Consider the following 25,766-nt stretch of genomic DNA (forward strand, 5'->3'; position numbering starts at 1 on the left):
GAAAGGATGGTGCACATCAATTTAATTGGTGTCTGCCAATGCTGAGGTGACAAACAGTGGGAACACATTTCCATACCTCTATCCCACAGGGCTTTCACTAAAGGTAACAAAGATCTTTATGAGACCCAGCTCCTTGGAACAATTCCTAGATGCAGATTTGAATTTCTGCTGCTTTTCTCCCCTTCCAAATACAAGATGTCCTCATGTTCTTCTTGGGAAATATGCTTCCATCACTTCAAGAAGTTGTCTGCATTGTGACTGAGTGAAAGCTTGTCCCCTTGCAGCTAAAGGGTATTTTGCTGTCACTTCACATATGGGGACCTGCTATCTGTTATGTCAAATCCACAAGTGCACTGTGTTTTAATATTGCATGCACATTTTCCTCCCTCACATTTCTTCTATATGATAAACTACTAATGGCATTTTTTACTTCATGCATATCATCCCCTCAAAATAGATCTACTTACAGTCAATTTGATTCTTACTCACTGTCATGGTATCTTATCTGCCCTGCTGCTCCATATCCCCTGTAATTAAATATTTCTGCTTGCTTTTTTTCTGATATTTGTTTTCCTTAGTATCTTCCCCTATATCTAATTTCCTGCTTTCTTTAGTATTTTAACAGAGGCATGGTAGGAAAAACAGATGGGAACTGTCAGCTAGAGATGATGCCAAGCTTCTGAGCAAGTGGAGACTCCAACAGCTCCAAAATCCCCGTGGGGTTTGGTGACACCAGGACATTCCCTGTGCCTCAAAGATGTGGGGAGGACAAATCCAAGGCACTGTCCTGCAGCCAGCTCAGAGCAAGCAGAGCTGGTGCCTGCAGTGACCACACAGGTGACAGTGAACTGGGGAGCTGGAGCCACTTGTGCAGGGCACAGGACTGCAGGAACAACAATCATGAACAATTTCAGCCACAAAGCACCACAAACACAGCTCTGAGTCCTCGTGGTGGTGGCAGAAGGCAGAGCCCTGGGGGATAAAAGCAGCAGGGATTTGTGAGCACAGCCTGCAGGAGCACAGAGCACTGTGGGCACAGCAGAGCATGGAAAGGCAGAGCCCTGGGGATGGAGGAGCATCCATGGCCATGGAGGGAGCAGGATAAAGCAGGCCAGAGCTCAGGTGCACAGAATGACCCAGGGGCAGATCCCTGGGAGCATCCATAGCCATGGAGAGAGGAGGATAAAGCAGGCCAGCAGCTCAGATGCACAGAATGACCCAGGGGCAGATCCCTGGGGATGGAGGAGCATCCATGGCCATGGAGGGAGCAGGATAAAGCAGGCCAGCAGCTCAGAATGACCCAGGGGGAGATCCCTGGGGATGGAGGAGCATCCATGGCCATGGAGGGAGCAGGATAAAGCAGGCCAGCAGCTCAGATGCACAGAATGACCCAGGGCAAAGGCAGAGGAGCCCTCCCAGACTTTCACTATCACCAGTTGGGGACCACACATAATCCCAATCTGTCACACTTCCATCAGCATTACTGCAGGATAGAAATGAGATCACAGCAACCACAGACCAGAGCAGTGCTGAATTAAAGGGTTCAGCTCTGAGGCTCCCAGGTTTCATTTCCAGCTGCTGCATGGCTGCCCTTCCTAACCCTTGGTTCTCTTCTCTCCAGATTCTCTGACCCTGCTGTCCTCCTCTTCCCAGCTCCCCAGCCTGCAGATCCACCAACAGCTCCCTTGGACAGACACAACCAGCAGAGCAGATGTGCTGATGGATCCTGGGACTGGACTAATCACAACCACAGTCCCCTGGCACAGAAGGAAGACTGCACATGCAGTCATGAAACAAGATCTTGTTTGTCACTCTAGACCAAGGAGGTGTAGCAGGCACATTAAGCATTAATCTAAAACTCTTCTGTCATCTTCAACTCAAACTCAAGCTTTGTCAAGTGTTATCTGAGCCCTTATTTTAGAAGTGTGGAGTCAGTTTTGGTTTTTTAAATTAAAATCCCACTCTCTGCCTGTAATGTTACTGTGAATAAACAATGTTACTTTAGGTTTTTATTTACCATATGCAATTGCACATGTTTTAAAGATAAAATAGAATTACTACAGTTTTTTAAACGTCCATATCCAGTTTAATAAGAGACTAGTTTATTCCTCTTTAGTACTTGTAAGAGTCATTAGACATCTTTCAACTCCCACTAATTACTTTGTTTTTGGCAGACATTAGTGTTTCCTCCTCCTGCTTTTTTGAATAAATCTGAAATTAACAAGTCAATAAACTGACATATTTACAGTAAAAATAACTCGGCTCCCCTGTCTTCTTCCTCCCACTTCTCATATCTCTTAGCAGATGAAAAGGTCATCATTCACCTACAGGCTTTACACACACTGGTGGGGACTTGGGCACTTTCCCTTTGCATCAACCTCATCTCAAGTTGAGGACCTGATGTTACAGAAGCTGTTCCTGTCATCTTACGTTTTGATTAATTACTTTAAATAGTTTAGAAACTGGAGCAATGCTTCTTTTGAGAAAAAAGATATCTGAGAGAGAAAACACGAGTTGCTTCAGTGAACTCCAATTGCTGTATGAAGTACACAGTCATTAAATGCTTCAGGAGCTGCTTTAATTTAAACGTGGGGGGAAAAAAAAAAAAACCATTGGAAAAGGGCAGTTTTGGTGTACCAATTAAAAAATGATGCCTTAAATCTTTAGACCTTTCTTTCCAACTTACATAACTGAGATGTATGGGGAAAAGTAGGGCAGCAAACATCACCTCAGCCATGGAGACAGTCCCCAAAGCCTGGCACTTTGCTGCTGTGCCAGGGAAGGAGGCAATCTCCAGTGGCTGAGTGATGCTGAGCAGTTCCGACAGGCTGTCTTTGGCAAAGCACCCACGCTCTTAACGCTACCTTGACATGCCAAGGGCACTTCAAAAAAATCACAGTGAAAAGGAGATGTCCAAGTCCTGCAGCTCACTCCAAAGTTCCACAGGAGAACCAAGGCTGGAATGGAGCTGCTGCTCAAACAGTACCAGGTGCAGAATGCAACTGGTGAGCAGCGTTTGGGCGTTTCGTCTTACTGCAAAGGGAATTATCTGAGCAGAATTCTCAGAACTGCAAAAGCAAAACAAAGCCTTCAGTGTGTTGTGCAGAAAGGTTAAAAAGGAAATGAGGGTTCTCTTTTCTGAGATGAGGAAATCCCCCCCCCCCCCCAAACCCACTGCACACACAGAAACACGCGTGACAAAATTAGAGGAAAGGAAAAGCGCAGGGACTGCAGCTCTTCCACAGCCTGGGGAGATCACTGCTGGCTAACAAGTGCTTGGCTTGTACATCTGACACCCCCCTGCACACATGGCACAGCTTCAGCTCTGGCTGGGACAGAATAGATCTTTCTAGAAGCAGCAGATTGTCCATTAGGCCATCAAGGCATCACGGAGTTGGAACTGTCAGACTCACACGGCAGAGCAGGAACCGAGAGCATTATTAAGCAATTATTTCTTTAGTTGGAATGATGAAAGACTTCAGGGCTGAAGCACACAAAGTTCATAAATTAGTGCAAAGACAGCCAGCCTATAAATTGGAAGCTAGTTGGTTAAAACTAAATACAACTACATTGTTTTAACTTTCTTCTTCTATGCAGTAAATTACTTGTCATTATTGATTCTTCCTGAAAGAGGAGTCTCAAGGTCTGCAAAAATATTTCTCAAGAATTATCATAATATTTAAACACTGAACTAAACTAAAAATCCTTTACAACACACGAGGTCAAATCTCATTAACCCAAAAGCCATACACACATTTAACTCATTAGCTTGTATGAATAAGAAATTTCCTCTTTTCCCATCTCACAGCTACAGCTGCTCTGCAATGACTCCAAAAGCCCAAAAAGGACATGGATAACTCACACAGCTTTTATCCCATTAGCCACGGTCTGCAGTTCTCATAATCATTAGCTTTGAAGTGTATTAAACAAACCAGAACACGACCTTAGAGCTGATATTTTAATCACACCACATAAGAACAATTCTTTATCACAGATACTTCATTAAGGCCACCAAACGAGATGCTATTGAGAACTACCCAAGCCACAAACAGGCAAGGAACTATTCTCACATTACTTTATAGCTACAGACCTTCTCCAACACAACCTTCCTAGTGACTGCACTGAGGTATTTACACCTGAAATAAACACATTCTTAATGGGATCCATACATCTGTACATCCCTGTCGTTTTGCACTGCTTCAAATGCCAAGTACAGAGGGAAAATAAGCACCAAAAACTTCACCCTTATTAATGAACTATGGGATTAATTTTTTTCTTTTGAAGTGGCTACAGCTTTATGTCCTGGACTATTTCACAAAGAAGTTGACAGAAAATGTGTCCTCCTGTCAATTCAATAATTCAAGACTCAGACAGTATTTCCCAGCCTCCTGCAGGAATACATGGTATGTTATTTTCCCCACCTCTATGTTCTGCTAATGTTTAATCATCCAGTTCACAAGACCACACTAGGAAGGCACAAATTAAACCCAAAATTTTTAAGGGATTCCCAAATTAAACTACTCTGTTTTTTCATATATACAAAGAATGTATATATTCATAAAGACGCATTTATCACTAATTACAGCTGACTATACAGACATCTTTCCCTACCATCTGCCCATTTTATTGTATCAGAGACATGCAAGAGATATAAAATAGGGAAAACCAAACATTAACTTTGGAAACCATGCTTACACACCAATTTTTAACGTTATTTTGAACACACAGCTCAATTCAGATAAGGACAGCCTGAAGACTCAGTACAGGACAGATGTACCCTATATTAATTCAGCCTGTGCTTTACACAGACAGAATAATGTATTGCCCACACAGAACACAAATTGCTAGAAATTATTTTAAAAGGTATTCAGGCATGCCAACAATGTGTCTTCAGCGATGATGAGCAGCCCAAAAAATAAATCTGAAGTTTTGAGAAGTAAAACATTAATTGCAAAAGCCTTTAAAGAGGAGGGAGCAGTCGGATCTTGCTGTGAAGAATTCTACCAGCACTAACCCATTTTCATGGCTATGTGCTGTGATACACAAGGTTATAAACTGAACTAAGCTACACATAAATACAACATTGACATCAACAGAATAAATTTCAGGAGAGTTGTTACAACAATAGTGCTCCTAGAATTGTTCACCCCTGAATATGAAAGGAGATGACTGACACGTTCATGAATAACTTTCATCTACGTGTGAGCAAATCCCTGACAATGGCAGATGACGAGACAAACTCAGAGCAAATTTCAAAATCCAACTCCAATTGGACTAGAGGATGTGAAAATACAGGACAGACAGTCTCATGAGGTCAAATTTTGGAGCTCATGACTGCCTTTAACAGGAAACTTTACACTGCCACAAGCCTTCACATTGCATTACATCTTAGGCTGCCCTGTGTAATTCTGTAGACAACCCACACCTTAAAAAAAAAACCATCACCCTTTTCTGCTCCCTGCCCTCTCTTGGCAATTATTCTTCATCACACTCAACCAAGCCAGAGTAATTCTAAAAAATACAATGGATGTAAAATAACAAAAGTGTGAATCTGGTTCAACCCCCAGAACTCCAACCAAGACCTGACAGAATCTGGAAAAGTATCACAAAATCGACAGAAGAGGAAACTATCTTAAGTTTTAGCAGCTCTATGGCTACAGCTTTGTAATTTTATTTAAAACATACTAATTTCACTGAAAGGATAAATAACCATTAAGCAGACATTTGGCTCAACCTATGCTACAACATTTTACTAAACACCTCTCCCCTACACAGAAGGGCGTAATTTTCCGTCAGACCAAATCACCAGATCAAAATGAGGGGAAAATTGAAGAAGTTGAGCTCAAAGGTGATTAAGACTACAAAACTCATACGTATTATTTGCTGCAGTTTTTAAGCAGCCCTTTAATACCAGGATGCATAGAGTATTTGATATGTGAGAAATCACCCATCGATATGCGAGAGATCTGATTAAAACAAAACGAGACGGCGTGGGAAGGAGAAAATTCACACGTGTAACAACCCAGGTGCCTTTTTTCCTATTTTTCCCCCAGCCAGAGCCCTTGCCCACCCCGAAGGAGGGGATGAGGATGGGTGACACACACGGACACCTGCACACCGTCCCTCTGTCCCCAAAGGCACCCAACTCTTCCCACCCTGCCAGCAGCGCTGCAAGAAGTTACAGCCAAAGCCTGACAAGTTCAATGATTCATTCTCACGTTCACAATGGGGAATCCGTGTGCCTTAACATTAGGCAGAAGCGATCCGCATTTTTAAAAAGTGAGCGTTAACAGCGACGCATCAGAAACGCAAATTCGGACCTAGAGCCGAGTTGATGCTTTAATATCAATATCAAATTTTAATCGCTCAGCTCTTCCTAGGATGCAATTCGAAACTTCAAACCTCAAAGCTTACTAGGAGCAGAACCACCCCGACAAATAATGCCCAAGTTTGGTTCTTTTAATGGCCAGCACCCGGGGCGCACACACGCTCTGCGGCGCTCCGAGCGAGCCGCCAGGACGGGGCTGCCAGCGGCGGGCGAACCCCTCACGGGCGGGCTCCGAAGCCCAGCTGCGGGCTGGGAAGGGCTGGGAAGGGTCTGGGCGGCCGCAGGGACCCGCAGGGCACCGCGGGCGGGCTCTGGGGCACGGCACCGCGACCCTGCCCTCACCCGAGCACAACTCCGCCGGGGCGCGGGCTGAGCTCCGCGGGGCCGGACGGAGAGCGCGTCCCTCCCCGGCCGCCCGCAGCAGCCGAGCGAGCGCCGAGGGGCTCCTGGGCTTGCCCGCCGCTCCCCGCCGCTTATCCCACGCCGGAGAAGCAGCTCTGATCCCGAACGCCTCCTCTCCCGCCGCAGCGGGCGCAGCCCGTCCCTGCCTCCCTCCCTCCGGCGCCGAGGGAACGCCGACGACCCCCGCACGGGCAGCGGCTCCTCCACACCGCCGCTACTCCGGCACGGTGTAAGAAACGAGCCGGAGCCGCCCGGTTCATTCGGTCCCACAGCCCCGCCAAGGGACGGGCGCACTCACCAGCACTCCCGCCACCCCGCCCGCTGCCCGGCGGTGCTGCCGCCGCTCCGCGCTCCGCCGCGGCTCTGCCGTGCAGGCAAGGCTGTGCTCGGCTCCTCTGAGCCCCGCTCCGCCCGGGCACTGTCCCCGCCCCGGCCCGCCCTGCCGAGCGCTCCCGCCCCCGCTCCGCTCGGCATTGTGGGGATTGTGGTCGCGGAGGGCGGACTACGAGCCCCAGGGCCCCGCGCGCGGTTCCGGACAACGCCTGGTGTGTGGTAACACCGCGGATCTTCCTCCTCCTCCTCCTCCTGCTGCTCCTCCTGCTCCTCGCGGGCGCTTCCGGCGCGGCGGCGGCAGCGGCGAAGCCCCTCGGGAGCAGCGGGGGCTCGGCGGGCCGGGGCAGGTGAGGTGCCGAGCCCTGCCCTGCCCGGCTCTCGCGGGCTGGACGCGGGGCCCGCCGCGCCCTCCGGGGCTGCGAGAGGGGCGGCCGGGCTGAGGAAGCGGCTGAGGGCGGCCTCGGCGTGCGGGGAAGGTGCGCGGGGTGTCCCTTCCCCTCCCGACCGGGCCGTGACCTCCTTCCTCCGGCCCTGAGGCAGCGCCCAGGGCTTGTCCTTCTGCCCGCCCTTCCCGCGGCCGCGGGGCCGGGGCCTGGCCCCGCTCCGGGGTTCCCGGCCTGGTGCTGGTTCGCTCGGGCCGGGCCCGGCGGGCGCAGGCCCGGATGTGTTTTATTTTTGTGTGTATTTATTTTTAGCTCGTCCTCTCGGAGCGGAGCGCTGTCAGGTGGCTGCGGCGGGCAGGGAGAAAGGGCGCCTCGGCTCCTTCCCCCTCCCTGCGCCAGGGGAGGTGTAGGTTGAACGTTAGGGAGAAATTATTCACAGAACGGGTGATTAGGCATCGGAATGGGCTGCCCTGGGAGGTGCTGGAGTCACCGTTCTTGGAGGTGTTTGAGCAGAGGCTGGACGTGGCAGTGGGTGCCATGGTCTGGTTGACAAGGTGGTGTTTGTTCAAAGGTCGGACTCGGTGATCTTGGGTGTCTTTTCCAGCCTGATTGATCCTGGGCTTCCTCCTCCGCAGGCTCCCCCCGGCTGTGCCCCCCTTGGGGGCTGAGCACTCGGGGCAGGTGTTCAGGGCTGGGGTGTCCCATTAAGTTGCTCACTGAACTGGTGAGTTGGGTTGGTGTTTTTCCTGTAGCTCGCACATACTGCGTGGCTGAAACCTTGTGCTGTTCCTGTTATCAGAGGAACTAATTCTCCTCTGGTATGTGTTCACACGTTGGAATGTATTTTTGTGCCTTTGGACCTGTGTCATACCTATTTGTTTTAGGTAAAGGAATGGCTTCACTTTCACATTCCCAAAGAGGTGAAAAAGAAAGAGAAACGGGGATATGTTGTTGTGGTTATGTATTCCAACATCTGTGACCTGTTTCAGTTGTGCTGTATAACAGTTCTGGTGTTGCTGACTGCTGGAACTGGAGCACAGGCTGTGGGGTCTCATGTGAGACACACACTGGGTGTATTAGGACAGATTAAATCACTTCCATTTTGAAGTCCAGCAAAAGAACACGGACTAATTATAAGCCTGACTTCAGGCTAGGCTTGGTTTTTGTTTTTTGAGTTGATATGGTTCTAAAAATAGACATCTTGGATTTATCACAGGTCTGTGTCATTTCTGAATTAGTCATAGAACTGCTCTTACAGTAATCAAATGCATTAGCAGTTCTGCTTTGCCAGAGTGGATTTCACTGCAGGTGACTGTTACACGTCTGTGGAGATGTTTGAAAACTGCATTTCTGTTCTGGTGAGAGGCATTTGAAGACACTTTCAAACTTCAATATTATTTGCTGATTCCTTTTATTGACTTTGCAGTGAAACTGTTTGGTGTGAAAATCAGCAGGATGTGGAATCAGTTCAGTAGGATGCCTTTTAAGTCTCTTTTTATCTTTGCTGATTTTAAAATACAGATTGTTATCCTAATACTTGATCTGTATGCTAATCCCAGTGAATCCACCCATACTCAGTTTTAAAAAGAAGGAAAGTAATTCTGTATCTGAAATACAAAGCTTTGAAGCTTTATATCAAATAATCTAAGTTATACAATGGGAAAGAATTGCAATTGATAATTAAAATACAGTGGTAGGTAAGGTAACATCTGACTGAAAAAGAAAGATGTGTGGGTTAGGTTTTTTTTTTTAAATTCAAGTGACCATTAATGATAGAAACAGTTACCAAGACAGGTTGTGTGGGTGTGTATATAGTTAAAAGAGCAAATTCTACAATTTTTTTTTTTTTTTTTTACTTCCATAAACTTTACAACAGCAGTAGTAAATTATCTACACTCCCTCCTCCCATGCACATTGCTCTTACATTTTGATTCAGGCTCTGCCTTTGAATTCAGATGGAATTTATGCTGTTATTTCCCTTCCCCCACTCTTTCTTCCAGGACTTGAATGAATTTTTCTGGTAACTCAGGGATCTCAGATCAGGTTAAAGGTGAAACCTCTTCTTGAATCCTCCCTGCAAAAAGTGGAGCAGAACCTCTTGGCAGTAAGGTCTTTTCTAGCAGGAATGGAGCTGTGATTTTTTGCTAGAAGCCAACCACTGAAATAATAATAATATTTGTAATCACTGCCTTGGGCCTTGTTCCGCTGTAGTATTTTTCTAAAAAAGAATATTAATGTCTAAGCACTTAGCAGATCTAGGGTAGATGGAGCCTGGAGAAGGGAATAGAGACAACATCAGTGCAGAGGTAGATCTGCTGATGACAGAGCTGAAACCCTGCCAATTGATACCAAATATTTCTGTTGGTTTAAAACTTGAAAAGTTGAAATCATGAGAGCCTGCTCTCTTGGCTTTAAGCACTGCTTCAGAAGACTGTGTTACACAAACACCTTTCTCTGCTGGAAACCTCTTCAGCCTGGCCTGGGAGCAGTGTGGATTTGGGGAGGATCCTGCCTGCTGTAGTTACCTGGGGATGGTTGGGCTCTTATTGAGCAGCTCTGCTTGATTGTGCATGACCAAAAGTCTGTCAGTGAATGACACATATTGGACAAAGCAGATTGTCACCTTAGACACTGCCAATGGTGCTTGTCCATCTGGGGAGTGTGGTGGTCTGTGCTCTTCACCCTTCTTGGCAGGAGTTGGGTTTTTGGGGTTTTTTTTCTGCTAAAGTTCAGTTGAATGATTTAAAATGTCATTGGGTGGCTATAGGGGAATAGGCCTGTCAGAGAACCTTTCCAAATCTATTCCTCATCTAAAATATACCAGCTCTCTCCATGTTTGCTGATGGCTGGGATCATATTTTAGTGCTGAGACTTAAAGGTTAGCATGTGAGATTTATCCTGACAGTGAAAGCACGTGTTCCATGTTAGTGCATCTCCTGGAATCCAGCCTGGTGTGTTTGATGGCTCAGGACTGAGCAGTAAGGCCTGCATTAACTGAATTATTTTAGCACAGTTGGCAAATGCAGGTTGTGTTTCAATTCCCTGCGTCATTCTGTCCATTCCCTCATTGCACCCCCAAAGATTTGGGTCTGGGGGGTCCCTGGAGCACAGAGGGGGGTCAGGCTGACACTCAGCTCAGTGTTTGCCACTGTCCTGCTGCCTTCTCCTCATCTGCCCCCTCTGACCAATTAACAAGTTTGCCAGCAGAGTAACACCTGATCTTACAGTTTTCCAGGATTTTCTCCACTCTGCTGTCCTAATAAATCACTTTCTTGTGGAATCTTATTCCCACCTTTTTTGAGAATGTCAAATACAGCAGATGACAGATGAAACTAGGGTAAACTCCTCTCAAAGAAAAGGCTCTTTTGGGATTGGAGGAACTGAAGTTAAGCTGTTCCAAGACACTGTCAGGAAGTCTGGCAGCTGTGCTGAGCTGCTTTTGATCACATCCTAAAAGAAATGCTGAAAGCTCCTCCTTGCTGCTGATAATGTGCATTAAACTGCCTTGAGTCAGGCCATTTTGCAGGTTAGTAGACTTGCTGATAATTGATCTAAATAGAACAGAAACTTCAGTTTTCATGAGGATTTGCTCCCTAATCAGGATTGAGACCACCTTCAAGGGTGTTTGGATGTGGTTTAGTGCAGCTATGACAAAATGACTTTCAGTGACACAATGAACACAGAGTCTTTGTAAAGATAATTATTCTTTCTATTTAACACTAGCAAAGACTGAAGTAAGTTGCATCCAAAAGATGTGAAGTTGATTCCTGACTGTAAATATAAACAGTTTGAGAATTTTAGCAGTCACAGGTCCTTCATGCCACTGTGATGCTTCCCAGTGTATCTTCTGGAAAACAGGAAGATTCCTGAAATCATTAACAAGCAGTGTGATAAATTGAATATATTTCTTTTCATACCTTGGCAACAAAAGCATTTGGTGTTCTTAAATATTTCTTGTGCACACATATATATAAACCCACCTCTTCAGTTGCAAAATTGGTATCCTTTGTGTTAATATAAATCCAAGTGTTGTATTTTTTTTTTAGGACTGTCAGTGTCTGGAAAAGGGGTAATAGATAATGTATAATTGTTTTTATATGAGGGTTTTAAGTGTACCATGGATTAGTAACAATAGCTTATGGTTCTTCAGGAGAAAATGAGTTCTTCATGGTAGCTCACAGTGTAATAGGTTTTCATCATCATAAAAATCCATCATTTCACTTAGTATTTCCTTTTGGGTGTGTGTGGATACTGCTAACCCATAAAAACAAAGTAATTATATCTAATGGCAATTTTGTCCTTTTTTGCCCTTCTTCCTGTGATAAAAATCTTTTGGGTAGAACAATGTTCAGTGACCTGATTTAACTATTTAAAAAAGTTACTCTGAGACTACAGATATAAAAATGTGCTATAAATTCATCTGTGAATGCAGATGTGTGAGTGGACATTCACTGAACTTCCAGAAAGGAGGAATTAAACAGCAAAAAAACCCCAAATCTCCATCCAGCAGGGAATACACATGGATAATAAATGGGACAGCTTGTACCTGCAGTAGGGAGTGAAAACTTGTTCAGACAAGTTCCCTCCCCCCATGTGAGCAGACCTGGCATGAATTTATGTAACTGAAACAAGTTCTTGGGAAAACACTCCACTTTTGGAGGAATGATGAATATTCACTTGTATTCCTCCATGTTCTTGACAGCTCTAAAATACCAGGGGTGGGTGATGAAGTTGTGAGACCCCTGATTATTGCAGTTCCATCCCTGTGGATGGATTTCATCCATCCAGACCCTTTTCTAAAGCCTTTTCTGGAGCTGGAGGAATCAGCTCATCTGTGGCACTTTGAGGCTGGAACAGCAAGAGGAACAAAGGGAGGTTTTGCAGTCCATGTTAGAAGACTTGTATAAAGTTTTTATTGTAGTCATATGGAATTTTCCTTCAGCTTTTACTTGTCCCAAAAGAGAAATGCACAAGATTTGTAGTCATTTGTAGTCATCCAGTTTCTTCTCTGTGCTGACTGTAATCACTAACAAATTTCACTTGTATAATTATGGCTAAACAATTATAGATCTGCTCTGGACAAAAAATACCTGTTCTTCTGTTTAAACAGCCTGAAGATCTTCAGCCAGTGCAGAGCATAATGAGGGATATGGCTGAAAGAAATGTCTTGGCATGTTCTTAACCTGTTCATACTCTCAGGAAGGGATATTGATTGCTGGAGGAGTTTCTGCTGTTTCTTACCATTTCACTCTTTTCACTTTCTACTAAAATGTCAGTAAATTACACAGACATGCAAATGCCAGGTGTCTGGAGCTTGCTAGGAGGAAAAATCCTTCCTCTAGTGCATTAAATCCTCCAAGCAAATCTAAAAATTAAAAAGCTTAATATCTTTCTTTTTATCTTTATTTCTGACTTGGACTTCAGGTCTTTAAACTCAATTATGCCATATAAAATATTTTTTAAAGAATCTGATTAAGAGAAAATACAGCAGGCTGGAACAAGGGCTTTTTATCAACTGTAAGGTGACCTTTTTTCTTTTCCACATAATTTCTGAGTCTGAGCAGTGATGGATATGATGAGCTGGGCTGGGTGGAGAACTTCCAAAACAGAGGTTCAGTTACTGGAACAATAATTTTCCATTGAGTTAACATAGCTGGTGGCACACCCTGAGTGGAAACATGACTTCAGCTTATATAAAACCAAAGATGCAGTGTTCACATTCAGATGGGTGGAAAGTAGGCACTGATCTCCAGCAGAATCACAGCTTGATGCTTGTGCAATAGGGAGTATTTATAAATATACCTATTTATAGGTAGTTTTAATAGTCACAATGCATCTGGATGAGGCTTGGGCTCCATATAGCACTTTCCAAGTTTTTCCTGGATGGGAATTGTCAGCAACCTTATGCTGCTGCCTATGAGTGGTGGCAAGATTTTTGTAAATAGCACATAAAATCCCTGCTTTCAGGAGAATTGATTCCATAAGAACTTGAAGGGGAAAACACATGGGGTAGCACCTTTTCTTTAAAATATTCATTTGATAGATTTCTGTTAGGGTTTTGAAGTTACACCAAGTGGTCCTTCCATGTTTACTTGACTCATGTAATAGGAAATCCCTGGTTTTTACACAGTAGCACTCACATTGATCTGTGCCTTGTCATTTTTAGAACTTGTCCCTTCTTGAGCATTTGTAATTGTGTATGTTTGTTTTCTCTTTTCTCACACACCCTAAGGGCAATAGATTTCCCAAGTTCTTCAAGAATTCTTGCACAACGAGGAAAAAGAAGAGACATTTCAGTGAATGAGGAGTTTTTTGCTTCTATAGTGTTTTCCTTGAGAAGTGGCTCTTTGAATGAGGATGACAATGGAAGAGATGAAGAATGAAGCAGAGACCACTTCTATGGTTTCCATGCCTCTCTATGCTGTTATGTACCCTGTCTTCAATGAGGTGAGCTCCAGTTTACCTTGGAATGCAGTAATCCCCTTTGTGTGGGAAATGAGGCCACAGGAACATGGGAAAGCTCATCTTGGGAAAGCTTTGTCTAACACATCTTCTCTCTCTGCATTGTTTCACCCTTCTTGCCAGCAATAGTTTCATGCTCATCAAAGGTTGCTGGTTGTCTTGGTCCTGAGCTTTTCTCTTACCTTTAACACAGGATTTTGCCAAAAATGCCAGCTCTGGTGTTCTCTGGCAGGAAATAGCACACAGTCAAACCTGTGAACAGCTTGATGCATTTTAATTTTACTGCTAATGGTTGTAATTTAATATTTGTTTTTCTCTGAATATCAGAGCTTGCCAAGATGTTCTCACAATCTTCTGTTGGACTTTTGCTGCAAAATACATCCAGTGATTTTTGTTTTCATTTGTGGGGGGGAACTCTTTCCTTTGGGATTAACTTTAGAGTATCTCTGAAGTGAGACCAGCAATTTGAAAGCTTCTGTCAATCCCCCTTCCCATTCTGCTTTATGGGGCAAGGTGTGATCACTTGATTTGTTTTGTTCTGATAACAACAGAATGCTAATAATTCATTCTAAACTTTTATTGCAGCTAGAAAGAGTAAATCTGTCTGCAGCTCAGACACTGAGAGCAGCTTTTATTAAGGTGAGAAGTAACTTGCATGGAAAAATGGTTGTTTCAAAAGTAAGCTGTGTAAGATGAAGCTAAAAGGTCAGCTCTCTTGTTTCCTTGTCTTTTTATCTGAGACTTCATCCTTGATCCAGTAGTCTAAAAATAAAGTGGAGACAATTGCATGAACTGGAAGTTTGAGATGTCTGCAGATGTCATGAGTAGAAATCTGAATGAGCAATTTTAAACTGACTCTTCTCTTGTCCATATAGAACAAAAGCTTAAATGAGGGAGCAGTCAGTGAATAAATAATCAACTTAGTCTAAAACCCACAAGATTTGTAGAATAGGCTCTCATGAGCAATAGGCACGTAGCAGACTTTGAAATTGGTTTACAAAGTGAGTGGTAATGGGATTTTTTTGTGGATGAAGTTCAGTGTTTGTGTAGAAATCCAGCAGTAAATGGAAAAAAAAGATTCTTCGGACTTTTCCATTGTATTCCTAAGGAGTGAAAATACAGATATTCCTTTACATTGCTTTATTGAAGTGGTGATCTTTTCAAATATTGAAACAAAATAATGGCAGGCATGACATATCTGAGCTGTGCAAATCTGGGATACTTCCCTGTTCCTGCACTTAAATCTAATGCACCTTGATGGGCTGAAGTCTCAAAGTGAGCTCCTACAAGTGTAGGTTGGTTTTGTGTGCTTTCACAATGGGTGGGAAGGAGCTAAGCTGGATGCAAATAATGTTAAACTGAGATGTTGGTAAAAATGGTAGTGCCAGCTAAAAAGCCCACAGAGGCTCATTTTTCTTCCACACAGAGCAGGTTTTTGGTAGCAGCACAGGTGATGTGAACAGCTCCAGTGTTAATGCAGCTCTGTACTTAGATATGTCATCAATCAAAAACTGGGTTTTTTCTGAAAGAGCAATTCCCAGATGATGTCTGAGCATATGATGTGATTCATGAGAGGCACATTTATAAATGTCATGGGGAAGGTGGGGGAGTAGCACCTGTGTTGGAGTGAATTCAATTCCAGGGGATACCATATCTTTGTCTCAAAGCTTATTGTTTATGAAAATATAACAGGATAGAGGCATTTATTAAAACCTTTCTTACTCAAATTAAAATGAGTGCAAAGGCTTATTGGAAAAGTTGCTCATGCAAAATCAATGATGTAGTCCAAGAAAAACGAATTTTGTAGTGGAAAAATGTTTTTAATATAATCTACTGGTCTAAAGCCATTAGACATTCAAAGTTCCTAGCAAACTCCTGCAGTGTCTGAAACAATTTCCATGAAAATCTTGGTGCTTGCAATGTCCAGGTCTTGCATATTTAAAAATAGAAAATTTCTCTGCTTTACAGGCTGAAAAAGAAAATCCAGGTCTTACACAGGACATCATCATGAAAATTCTGGAGAAGAAAAGTGTGGATGTGAATTTCACAGAGTCTCTTCTGCGTATGGCAGCTGATGATGTAGAAGGTAATAAAACCTGTGTTGGATAACTGTATTTTTAATTACACTCTTAACTAGGAACATGCAATTCTCTATTTCTTCTTTTTTTTTCAGAAGAGATTATTTGTTTCTTAGTAGAATTTTCTCAGCGTGGTAGAAGAAATTTTGTATTTTTGAATACTGCTATAGGAGAAATTAAATTTCCCTTAAAACCACACTTGACTAATAAGAGAAGGAAAGAAAGAAAATGAATGTTCAGAGCTGTGTTTTTATGAATGTTCAGAACTAGGTTTTTATGGGTGCATAGTTCACCTTTTGCAATGCTAACAACCAGGAAAAGGCAAATAATGGAGTATAACATCCTCTTTTTTTTTTTCCCTACTTCAAATTAAAAGCAGCAGTTACACTGTCACAGAAGGAGAATATACTGCAGGCTTTAAGTTATTTTAATACTGAATTTGATGATTTTAATGTCTCAAATAAAGTAAGATGGGCTCTTTCTCCACCATGCAGTAATGAAGGTGATAGATGCATTGTTCTGATTCACACAGGGGTTATTCACTGCAGTTCTTTGCTGTTCACCTTCACATTCACCCTGGCAATCCTGCTGCATTCTGTATCGTGTTTTTAGCTGTCACTACAGACTTCAGGACAAACTAATGGTGGTTTTGAATATGTTCTTTTTGACAGAGTATATGATTGAAAGACCTGAACCTGAATTCCAAGATCTTAATGAAAAGGCACGAGCACTTAAACAAATTCTTAGTAAGATTCCAGATGAGATCAATGACAGAGTGAGGTTTCTTCAGACAATCAAGTAAGTACAATATGATGGGTTTTGCTGCAGGTGGAGAGGTCAAACTTCTTGTATTTAGGTCTAAATGTTGAAATTCTGTAGGTGTAGCAGCATTGTTCCCATTGCCAGACAGCCTGATCCCACTTAGAAATGATGAGGATGTTACTTGACCAAACTTGCTGAATTTGGTCTCCTCCATCATGTCTGACATTTCCTCTGTAGGGACTGCCCTGAGAAATACTTGAGTGCTGGAAAAGGATTCAATTCCAGCATTTCATGGGATCTCCTGAGGATATTGAAATTCTCTTTTTCTTGCCCAACAGGGACATTGCAAGTGCAATAAAGGAGCTCCTTGACACAGTAAATAATGTCTTCAAGAAATACCAGTATCAGAACCGGCGGGTACGTGCACCAGCTCTTCATCCAATATTTCTAATAGCAACACAAGAAATATTGTTGTGATCCAAGGATGAACAGCAGAGCTTAGCTGGTCAATGAGACCATGCTTTAACAACAGAAAGGTTGTATGATGGGTCTCAGGAATTCCAGAGAAAAAATTATTCTTCTTTGTTTGTTCTAAAGGAAAAAAAACCCAAAAATTTTTATTCCTGATGTAACATTAATTAATCTTCTGATCAGTTAAACCTCAAGGTTCTCACTGCACCCAGAAATATGTGAACTAAGACTCTGCTCCCGGTGTTTTTGTTTTTTTAGGCACTTGAGCACCAAAAGAAAGAGTTTGTAAAATACTCCAAAAGTTTCAGTGATACTCTGAAAACCTATTTTAAAGATGGAAAGTAAGTATGCTTTTGTCCTGTTGTTTCAAGATTTACATAATGCCTAACAGGAAAATAGGACAGGCATAAGCTGCCTCTTTTAGGAGTTGCCTAATTATTTCCTTTCCTATGTCCTCTCATTACCATGGATGCTTTAAAATGCTGTTTCTTTGCCTTTGAGGAAAGGGAAAATTGTTAAATTCACCACCATGTAACATCCATGTGTGCTGTTAGTTTTGAATTTGAATGAGAAATTAAATTTCCTGGCCCTGTGTGGGTTTTTTCAGTGCATATAAAAGGACAAAGAAATTATGGATTTTTTGGTTGAGAAAAGTAATTTACCTATTTGAAGTATCATTTGCAAATACAAAACATCTGTGCAGGGTTCTCTTTGATTTACATTTTTATTGGCCTTTCTTTATAGACCCTCACAGTATCTGGAATGATTCAGCTGAATGTTTTTCTAGCTGAGCATTTTAGCCCTCAAACTGAGGCTTTTTCCAGGTCTTCACCTTGGGTTTTGCAGTCATTATTCCTGTATCATTCACTGTAGTGATTCTTTTGGAGGATGAATGGGTCCCCCTCAGATTCTGACAGAGCCAAAATGTTCTGTTTTAAAGATGGAACCAACTTTGATGTCAGCTCTTGTTGAGCTTGGCAAAGGCTGAAAACACCCAGGAGATGGTGCATTATAAAGGAGAGAAAAGTCTTGAGACCAGCTGGGAGTACAATCCTGTTCCCATCAAAGCATTCTTGTTTTTCTCTCCTTCCCCTGAAATTGGGGCTAAATTTGATACCAAAATGAGAAGTTCAGGCTTTAGTAGCTTTGCTTCCTGGACAGAAGTACTGTGTGAGCTTCAGCTTAAAGTGTGTTAATTATTTGCAGTAGTGTAAGAAATTCCATCCTGTATTTGCTCTCCTGGGGAAGTCAGGAGGAATTTCTGTCTGAGCTGCACATGGGGTGAGATCCCTGCTGCCCCCAGCACTAAACACAAGCCATGCTCAGGCGTCATTCCTGAGCAGAAAACTTGTGTGACCCCACACCTTTCTGTGCAGAAAGGTAACTGAAATAGTGTGTTGCTGTCACATGTGTGCACGTTTAGTATTCCCTGAGGGAAGAGTTGCCAATTCTGGAATTCCTAAGGGGTGAACAGCTCAGCTTTGGGAAAGGTGTTTAACAGTCAGAGTCAGAAAATGGCTGTGACCTTAAAGATCATCTGGTTCCAAGCCCCAGTCATCTGCTCCGTGGTTTTCCCTTGGTTATCTGAATCCCAGAAGGAAAGGAAAGGATTGAGATGTCAGTGATGACAGAGAGCCAAATTCTTTCTAAATTCCTGCCAAATCAAGGCAGCCTTCCTGGGCTTAGCTATGCAGATGAGGCTGGCTGGCTGCCAGCAGGGAGCTTCAGGTAGGTCAGCACAGGGTGGAACACCCCTGTGCTTCCAGTCCTCCAATGCTGGGTGCCAGTGATGCTGGCTTTCTCCACTGCCATGTTTCTGGAAGTGTCTGAAGCAATATTCTTCTCTTTCCACAGGGCAATAAATGTGTTCATAAGTGCCAACCGACTAATTCATCAAACCAACTTGATACTCCAGACCTTCAAAACTGTGGCCTGAAAACTGTATATGTTGAGAGTTGTACTTTTCAATGGTGGATAGGGTACCTTTATATGTAAATTTTAAAGTTTTGACTGTATAAATTATCAGCCCCTCTCGAGGGGCCTAATGCAGGATTTTGAATGGGATTATTGCCATCTTACACCATATTTTTGTAAAACATTGTAGCTTAATCATAATCTCACAAGAAAGATTTTGCATCACTTTTTGCTATTATCATTCTTTTCAGAATTATAAGCCAAAAGAATTTACGCCTTAATGTGTCATTATGTAACATTCCTTACAAGAATTGTAAATATTTGGTGTTCTGTTTCTGACATTTTAACTTGAAAGCGAAAAACTGCAAGATTATGTATTTAACAATATTGGTGGCAAATATTCAATAAATAGTTTACATCTGTTAGACTGTCTTTTTGTATGTGAACAAAAGTGCATAACTCATCTTTCTAGAACTGCAGAACATTCATTCAATAGAAAAAGAAATTAAAATTATTTGGGTGCTTAAAGCTACCGGGAGTTCAAATCAGTGTAAAATGAGGGGTTTTCCTTAAAACTGAGATTTTGGCTGTTATCTAGACCAGAATATCAGAACAATTATATTAAAATGTCTTTGAGAAAGTAATAAATAAACCCAGAAGTGAGATGTGCTTTTGTTTTTGATAGAAACTAGATCTCACTTCTTTCTTAGTCTTCTGTTAGTGGCGAGTTCACAGGGTTTTTTTTTTTTTTTCCTAGGCTATTCCAAGGTTTGGAGCACAGGTTTATTTGAAATATATGCAGCAAAGATTGAATTTAAAACTATTCAGATAAGTGGGTTTGAATTTGTCCCCTTTGGGAGGGAGGAGGATTGGAGCTAGAACTCTTCCAGGTAGCACTAGTGATATCTATACTATGCATGCCATAAGGCAACTTTGTTTTTTCAGGGAATTGAAATCATGTGAGACCTCGACTGACAAACCTTGGCTGTGTAGATGGTTAAGAGCTGCTGCTGGACAGGTGGAAATTTTCTCTTTGTGATGTCCTGGTGATGTTTCACAAGTTCTGACGAATCCCTTGGAAGTGCACCTCGAGCTGATTTGGAAATAGAATAAACCTCTGGAAGTTTGCAAAATCTGTAGCCATTACTAGGAAGTTTAGGGGAGAATGTGAAGCAGCTTCTGAAAGCTGTTGCAGGAGGAGCACTCCAGGCTGAAAGAGCACAATTGCTCCAGAACTATTCCTTGTTTGGCTGTAAATGGTGAAGAAAAGGTCCCTGCAGATGGTCTGGCACACTGGCCTGGTGCTGTACTGCTCATCTGGGGCAAGTGCCTTATCCCAGGTACAACAGCTGGGTCCTTGCATTTGCTGACCTGAAAGGATCAAAAAGGGAGGAAAATGCAAACTGCAGCCTCCCAAATAGCACTGGATGTTCTGCTGTCTATTTGTGCATGGAATTGTTTCCTCGATGAGAGCACTGACTGTAGTCAAATAGAACAATGTGAAGGAGAGTATTGTGTACAAATGAGTTCTTTGGGAATGTATGTTGTGCAATTTTTGGTTACACATAGAGCTATAAGCAGGACGTGGTCCTTAAAGCTTGCTGGTCGGCCTGTTCTCTGTTCTGACAGTGGTGTCTTGTGTCCTTAGCAAAGTGAGCTTAGGAAAGGGATGCAGAATCAATTTATAGTTCAAACTTTCTGGTGTTTCTCAAAGCTTGGCCTGCTGAGCTGTCATTTTTGGCAAGTGGTAGAAGAACAGCAATGTTCGAGCTGACGAAATGAGAGTGATATTGAATTTGCATCGTTGCATTCTGTAACTAAAAGGGTTGGGTAGTCTCCTTGTGGGTGATTCTCAATTAAGTCATAGCTCCAGAGGGCTTCATGAAGATCCATGAGTCAGGGAGAAGGAAGGGAAAGGCCCCTGGAGTTTGTGATACTTCATCTGTCTTGGAAAGAGTGTTTGGTATTGGAGAGGCTGCAGTAGGGGCTGTAGAGAGGGAGAAACACAGAAGATTGGGTTGTGGTTTATGAATTGGACCTGATTCCCATAATATTCTGAGTTTTCTCTATTTTCTTGGACTGAGCAGGACAATTGCCAATTAGTGCTGGCAATCCTAAGTTGAATGAGACCATGTCTATGTCTATGGGTGGTAAAAAATACATATAAAAAATCCACTTAAGACTTGTGTCCCACACGAGCTGCTGTGTTATGTCCTGCCAGTTGGTTCCTTGTCAAATCAGAGGCTATTTCATCAAGAAATGAACTGTTCCTGTTCATCAGTTCTTCCCAAAACCTTTATTGGGTAAAAGGTACCAAATACAGGGCTAAGCTTCAGGTTGTCTGGCCAATGTGTTCTGTTTTATTTATAACCTCATTGTGATTTCTCTATGTTACCCTTAAAAGTAATGGAAAATTATTCATTGTAATCAATGTCTGGTAATGGGAAAACTTGAAAACTGGTGTCTTCAGGTCACACTCTTCTGTTGTGTGCAGTGAATCCATATCTAGTGGTCTTATAAACCTTTCTTTTCCACTGAATATGAGCTGGGACATATGTCTGTCAAATTTTATTGTGGTTTTGCACTTTATTATCCAAGTTACCTGAGTAGCTAAAAGATAAGTTTCTCTTAAGGATTTCTGATACAGCAGTTAGTGTTGCAAAATGCTCTTAGAAAATTTCTGCTGTGAATGTGGGTTATAACTGCTATGATAATGTTAACATACAGAAAACCAATCTAATAAACAAAATAAAACTTTGTATATTTGTTAATGAAGCAAAGAACCGTCTTAATCACTTGTTTTGATTTTCCTCAGCCTATCACGAAGTGAAGAAGAGCTTAGGCTGGCTTTTTTTTGGCTGGAAGCTTTAATCCTGATCCCCAGATTTGTGTCCAAGTCTGTGAGAGGTGCCAGGTGCCCAGCTCAGGGCAAGGTTTATCTTGAGCTGAGGGCAAGTGGTGAGTGGGAAACCTCACAGTGTCCTGGTGTCAGACCTTCCTTGGCTCCAGCCAGCACCTGTCACAGACACATGTTCTGAAAAATCCTTTCCTTAAGATTTTTTTCTCCTAAGAAGCTGAGAAGCCCCAAAAACAAAATATAAACAATGATTATCTGCTGCTGTGGAATGCAAGAGGTGCATCTGAAATTACTCTCATGTGGTTGTTTCTAATTAATGGCCAGTCACAGTCAGCTTGCTCAGACTCTGTCTGAGACACAAGCTTTTGTTATCATTCCATTCTTTTTCTATTCTTAGCCTTCTGATGAAATCCTTTCTTCTATTCTTGTAGTATAATTTTAATATATATCATAAAATAATAAATCAGCCTTCTGAAACATGGAGTTCAGATCCTCGTCTCTTCCCTCATCCTGGGACCCCTGTGACCACCATCACAAGCCCCAGCAGATAGTGTCAGTCTGGATTAAACATTATTTTATCTGGATCCCCACCACAGTGCTCCTTTTAATAATGTGCTGTTCAGATCTCACACTGTGTGTCCAAGGCAGCCTTGTTTGTTCTGCAGGTGTTACCTCCTCACTTTCCAGAGGCTCTGCCTCTCTCACTTGGGTGGGGAAGGAAGGGAAGATTGTCAAGACAAACTTGCCACAGATCTAAGCTTTAGATTGCTGCATTTATTCGATTTCCCCTTCAGACTGGAGTGAGTGTGCAGTGGTAATAGCTGGATTGGGCAGAGCAGTGATTATCCCTTGCCCTTGGAGGAGGCCCTGGCAGTTGTGCCTGAGATTCTTGCTTTGCCCTGCTCAGCCTGGCTCATCTTCCCCCAGGCCTGCCCTTTGGGGAAGCACTGCAGGCAGAGTGTGCTGGGAGCTGGGCCACATCAGCCTGGGCCTTGGCACTGTTCGCTCTTCTGCTTTTCCTCACGCACATCTGGGCTGATGTTGCTTTTGAAAGGGAATAGTAGGGAATGGGGTTCCCTAGCAGCAGCCTTGGTGCTAAAAAACAGGACTGAAAAGATGCTCCTGGGTCATTTGGCTTCTCTTACAGAAGTTAAAAGGTACTGGAGAATGTTGGTCCTAAATCTGCCCAGTTCTCTTTTAAAGCCAGCTTCTTTGTCCTCACACCTTTTGTTAGATGTCATTTTAGAACAGTCTGAAAGGATAAAAAAACTCTTCAAAGATTGAAGTTTAATATGCTGCATAAATTTAATTTATGATGAAGAATTCACTAACCTTGGCCACAACCAACTGTTCTTTTCCCCTTTTCTTCACTTAGTCCTGGAGTGAATTTCGTACCACCATGGGCTTCACTTCTTACAGATGCACAGTCCCAAGGGCTTGGACCTCTAAACAAAACAAGGTGTTGGGCAATGCTAAATTTGCTCCTTTGAGGCTGAGACAAAACAATTTTTTCCTCATGCTGTAACACAAGCTTGAATTTTGTTGCAAAACTCGGTGGTGCTGTTGTCTCCAAGGCAGAGGAGGAGGTTTGGCTCACCTGGAGATGTCCCTGGGCTTCCCTGTGCCTCTCCTGCCCCACAAGGCTGTGACACAGACAATGCAGGATGCTTCCCCCCAGGTTTGCTCGCTGGATTTCCTGAGCATTTTCTCCCTGATTTCTGACTTTGCACCTTGTCCCCGTTGTCCCATCCAGCCTGGCTGCTGTGACAGCTCAGGGAGCACCTTGTCACACCAAGCACTCCTACAGTGAGGGGACAGCACAGGACTGGCTCCTTGCTGGTCACTGGCATCTCTTCCCCCGTCGAGCTTGGCATCCTCATAATGATTTTTGCCTGATTTGGGCAAGTTCGTGGCTTTAATGTTCATTGAAGGGTCAGGAGTGGAGCTCAGCAGCACCTGAGGTGCAAGGCTGTGAATTTGGGCAGCACTGCCACACCTGGGCACTATCTGAGTCTGTGATTGTATGATAAAAGGTTTTATCTCTTCCCTCTCTCTGCCACCTGGCAGTGCTGCTTATCCCCATGTGAAGATCACAAGGCTTTCCCTGGCAGCACACAGCCACAATTTGCACTTCAGAAGTTGAGCATCCCAGGGAACCTTGTGGTGTTGGGTAAAGATCACTGTGCTCAGACAGCTTCAGTGGAAAGTTTGGTTACACTCTGCTGCTGCTGCTCCTTTGGAATCTGTGTCTTGCTGTTAAAGGTTTATCAATCATGAGGATTCCTTTGCTGAGCAGTGCCCAGAGGTGGCCATGGGGGGAGGTGGGGTTGGTTTTGGGGGACTGTCAATGACACTGATAGGAAGAGACATTAAATTCCTCCAAGAACCAAGAGGAAAGGAAATTGTGTTCTACTCTCTCTGGAGACAGAAGTGTTCTACTTGGTGTATCCAGAAGGAAAATTGTTTTTTTTAGTGCTGTAATCCCATTATTGGTGACAAGGTAAGCAAAATAGATTTTCAATTGCTGATTTCTAATGCACGCTCTGATCTGCTGTATAAACACTTGTGAATTTGCATTTGGTATCACAGTCAAAGGAGTGATTCCAGCTGATGGATGGAGAAATTTCAGAGAATATTTTGCACTGTTTCACTAAGCTGAGTATAAAACCCTATATCTAAATTAGACATGTCTTTGACATTTTATTATTTCATAATTGTAACTCCTAGACTTTCCATAGTAGGTAATTGCTTTTTTCCCTGAAGCTGCCTTAGTCTCCAAGGATAAATGATGGGTGAAATGGATGCCTGAGTTCCTGAAGTTTTAAAGTAAAGAGAATAAAGTATGAGCTAAAAGTATAATTCACTTAGTTTTCCTTCTTGCTGCTGGGTATCTAATCTGCAATAGAGCCACAGTGAAAAATGCTGTGAAAAAAATTAAAAGACTGAGCTACAACCTTTAAGAAAAGGCATGGTGAGTGAATTTCTTAACTAAAATGTTAATTGGAAGGATTTTACCTTGCTTGTTGAGGAAGATGTGGTAACCAATTTTTCCCTGCTGTTTGCACAGCCCTGTGGTATTAATAATTTTGTGTGGTTCTCTACAGCTGCTTAATGAGTGACAAACAGAATTTTCCTGAGTGGTTTGGAATGGGAGAGCAGAAATTCCTTTCAAGGCTGTAATGCAGCAAGGACAATAAATATTGCCTGAGAAGGTTAAGAAGAAAACCTCTCAGAATCACAGGTGATGAGGTTGGCAAAGAGCTCCAAAGTTGGGCTCAATCTTTGGCTGATCCCCACCAGCCCAGGGCACCGAGTGCCACCTCCAGGGATGGGGAACCCCCTCAATCCTCTGGATCTGCACAATCTCTGCCATGGCCACATCTAAATAAAATCCCCCTGTGATCCTTTAGCCCAGCCCCAGTATTTAAGGAGCCTGGGTAGAGTCTTGTCAGACACAAATTTAATGCACTCTGAAGCCCCACAAAGAGCTGTGGTTGCTGCAGGTAATGGGAGAAAAAAAAATCCCACCTCATTTCTATTCAGTAAGAATTACAAAGCATAAGGGGCAAAGAAAATGTAATTCAGCTGAGTTTTGCCTGCCTTTTTTACATGACTTTAAATATAAACCCAAAGCAAACGTTTAACAGTAAGGCCTTGTGCAAGTCAGTATTTTTTATTTGAATGAGAACTGAGCTGCTCTTTTCAAAACCAAATGTCTGCATTACCAAGACATAAAAGCAAAGTGTGGAGTTTTTTTGTTCCTTCCAGCATAAAGA

At 43.0% G+C, this 25,766-nt stretch overlaps 2 protein-coding genes across 4 annotated transcripts in view; one reads left to right on the top strand and one right to left on the bottom strand.

Annotated features, from left to right (window-relative positions):
- LOC139595134 (neuroserpin) overlaps window positions 1-7,179 on the bottom strand; it is a 46,021-nt gene extending 38,842 nt beyond the window's left edge. The window contains exon 1 of the mRNA XM_071438129.1: window positions 7,029-7,179. The gene's annotated coding sequence lies outside the window, so the exon portion shown is untranslated. The remainder of the gene's footprint in view (window positions 1-7,028) is intronic.
- Window positions 7,180-7,256: 77 nt separating this feature from the next.
- On the top strand, window positions 7,257-19,558 carry PDCD10 (programmed cell death 10). 3 transcript variants are annotated; one of them, XM_071438132.1, is made up of 8 exons: window positions 7,257-7,275; window positions 13,679-13,893; window positions 14,494-14,547; window positions 15,877-15,994; window positions 16,658-16,784; window positions 17,087-17,165; window positions 17,478-17,560; window positions 19,074-19,558. In XM_071438132.1, exons 2-8 carry the CDS (start codon window positions 13,798-13,800, stop codon window positions 19,153-19,155), a joined length of 639 nt encoding a protein of 212 aa, XP_071294233.1. In that variant the 5' UTR covers window positions 7,257-7,275; window positions 13,679-13,797; the 3' UTR covers window positions 19,156-19,558. The 3 variants fall into 3 exon arrangements, with proteins under 3 accessions (XP_071294233.1, XP_071294231.1, XP_071294232.1); XM_071438130.1 differs by having other exon boundaries at window positions 7,271-7,410; XM_071438131.1 differs by having other exon boundaries at window positions 7,272-7,410; window positions 13,687-13,893.
- Window positions 19,559-25,766: the final 6,208 nt, after the last annotated feature.

Source organism: Agelaius tricolor, unplaced genomic scaffold (assembly GCF_023055355.1).
Source record: "Agelaius tricolor isolate 1412-34295 unplaced genomic scaffold, bAgeTri1.0.p SCAF_12, whole genome shotgun sequence".
NCBI lineage: Eukaryota > Metazoa > Chordata > Aves > Passeriformes > Icteridae > Agelaius > Agelaius tricolor.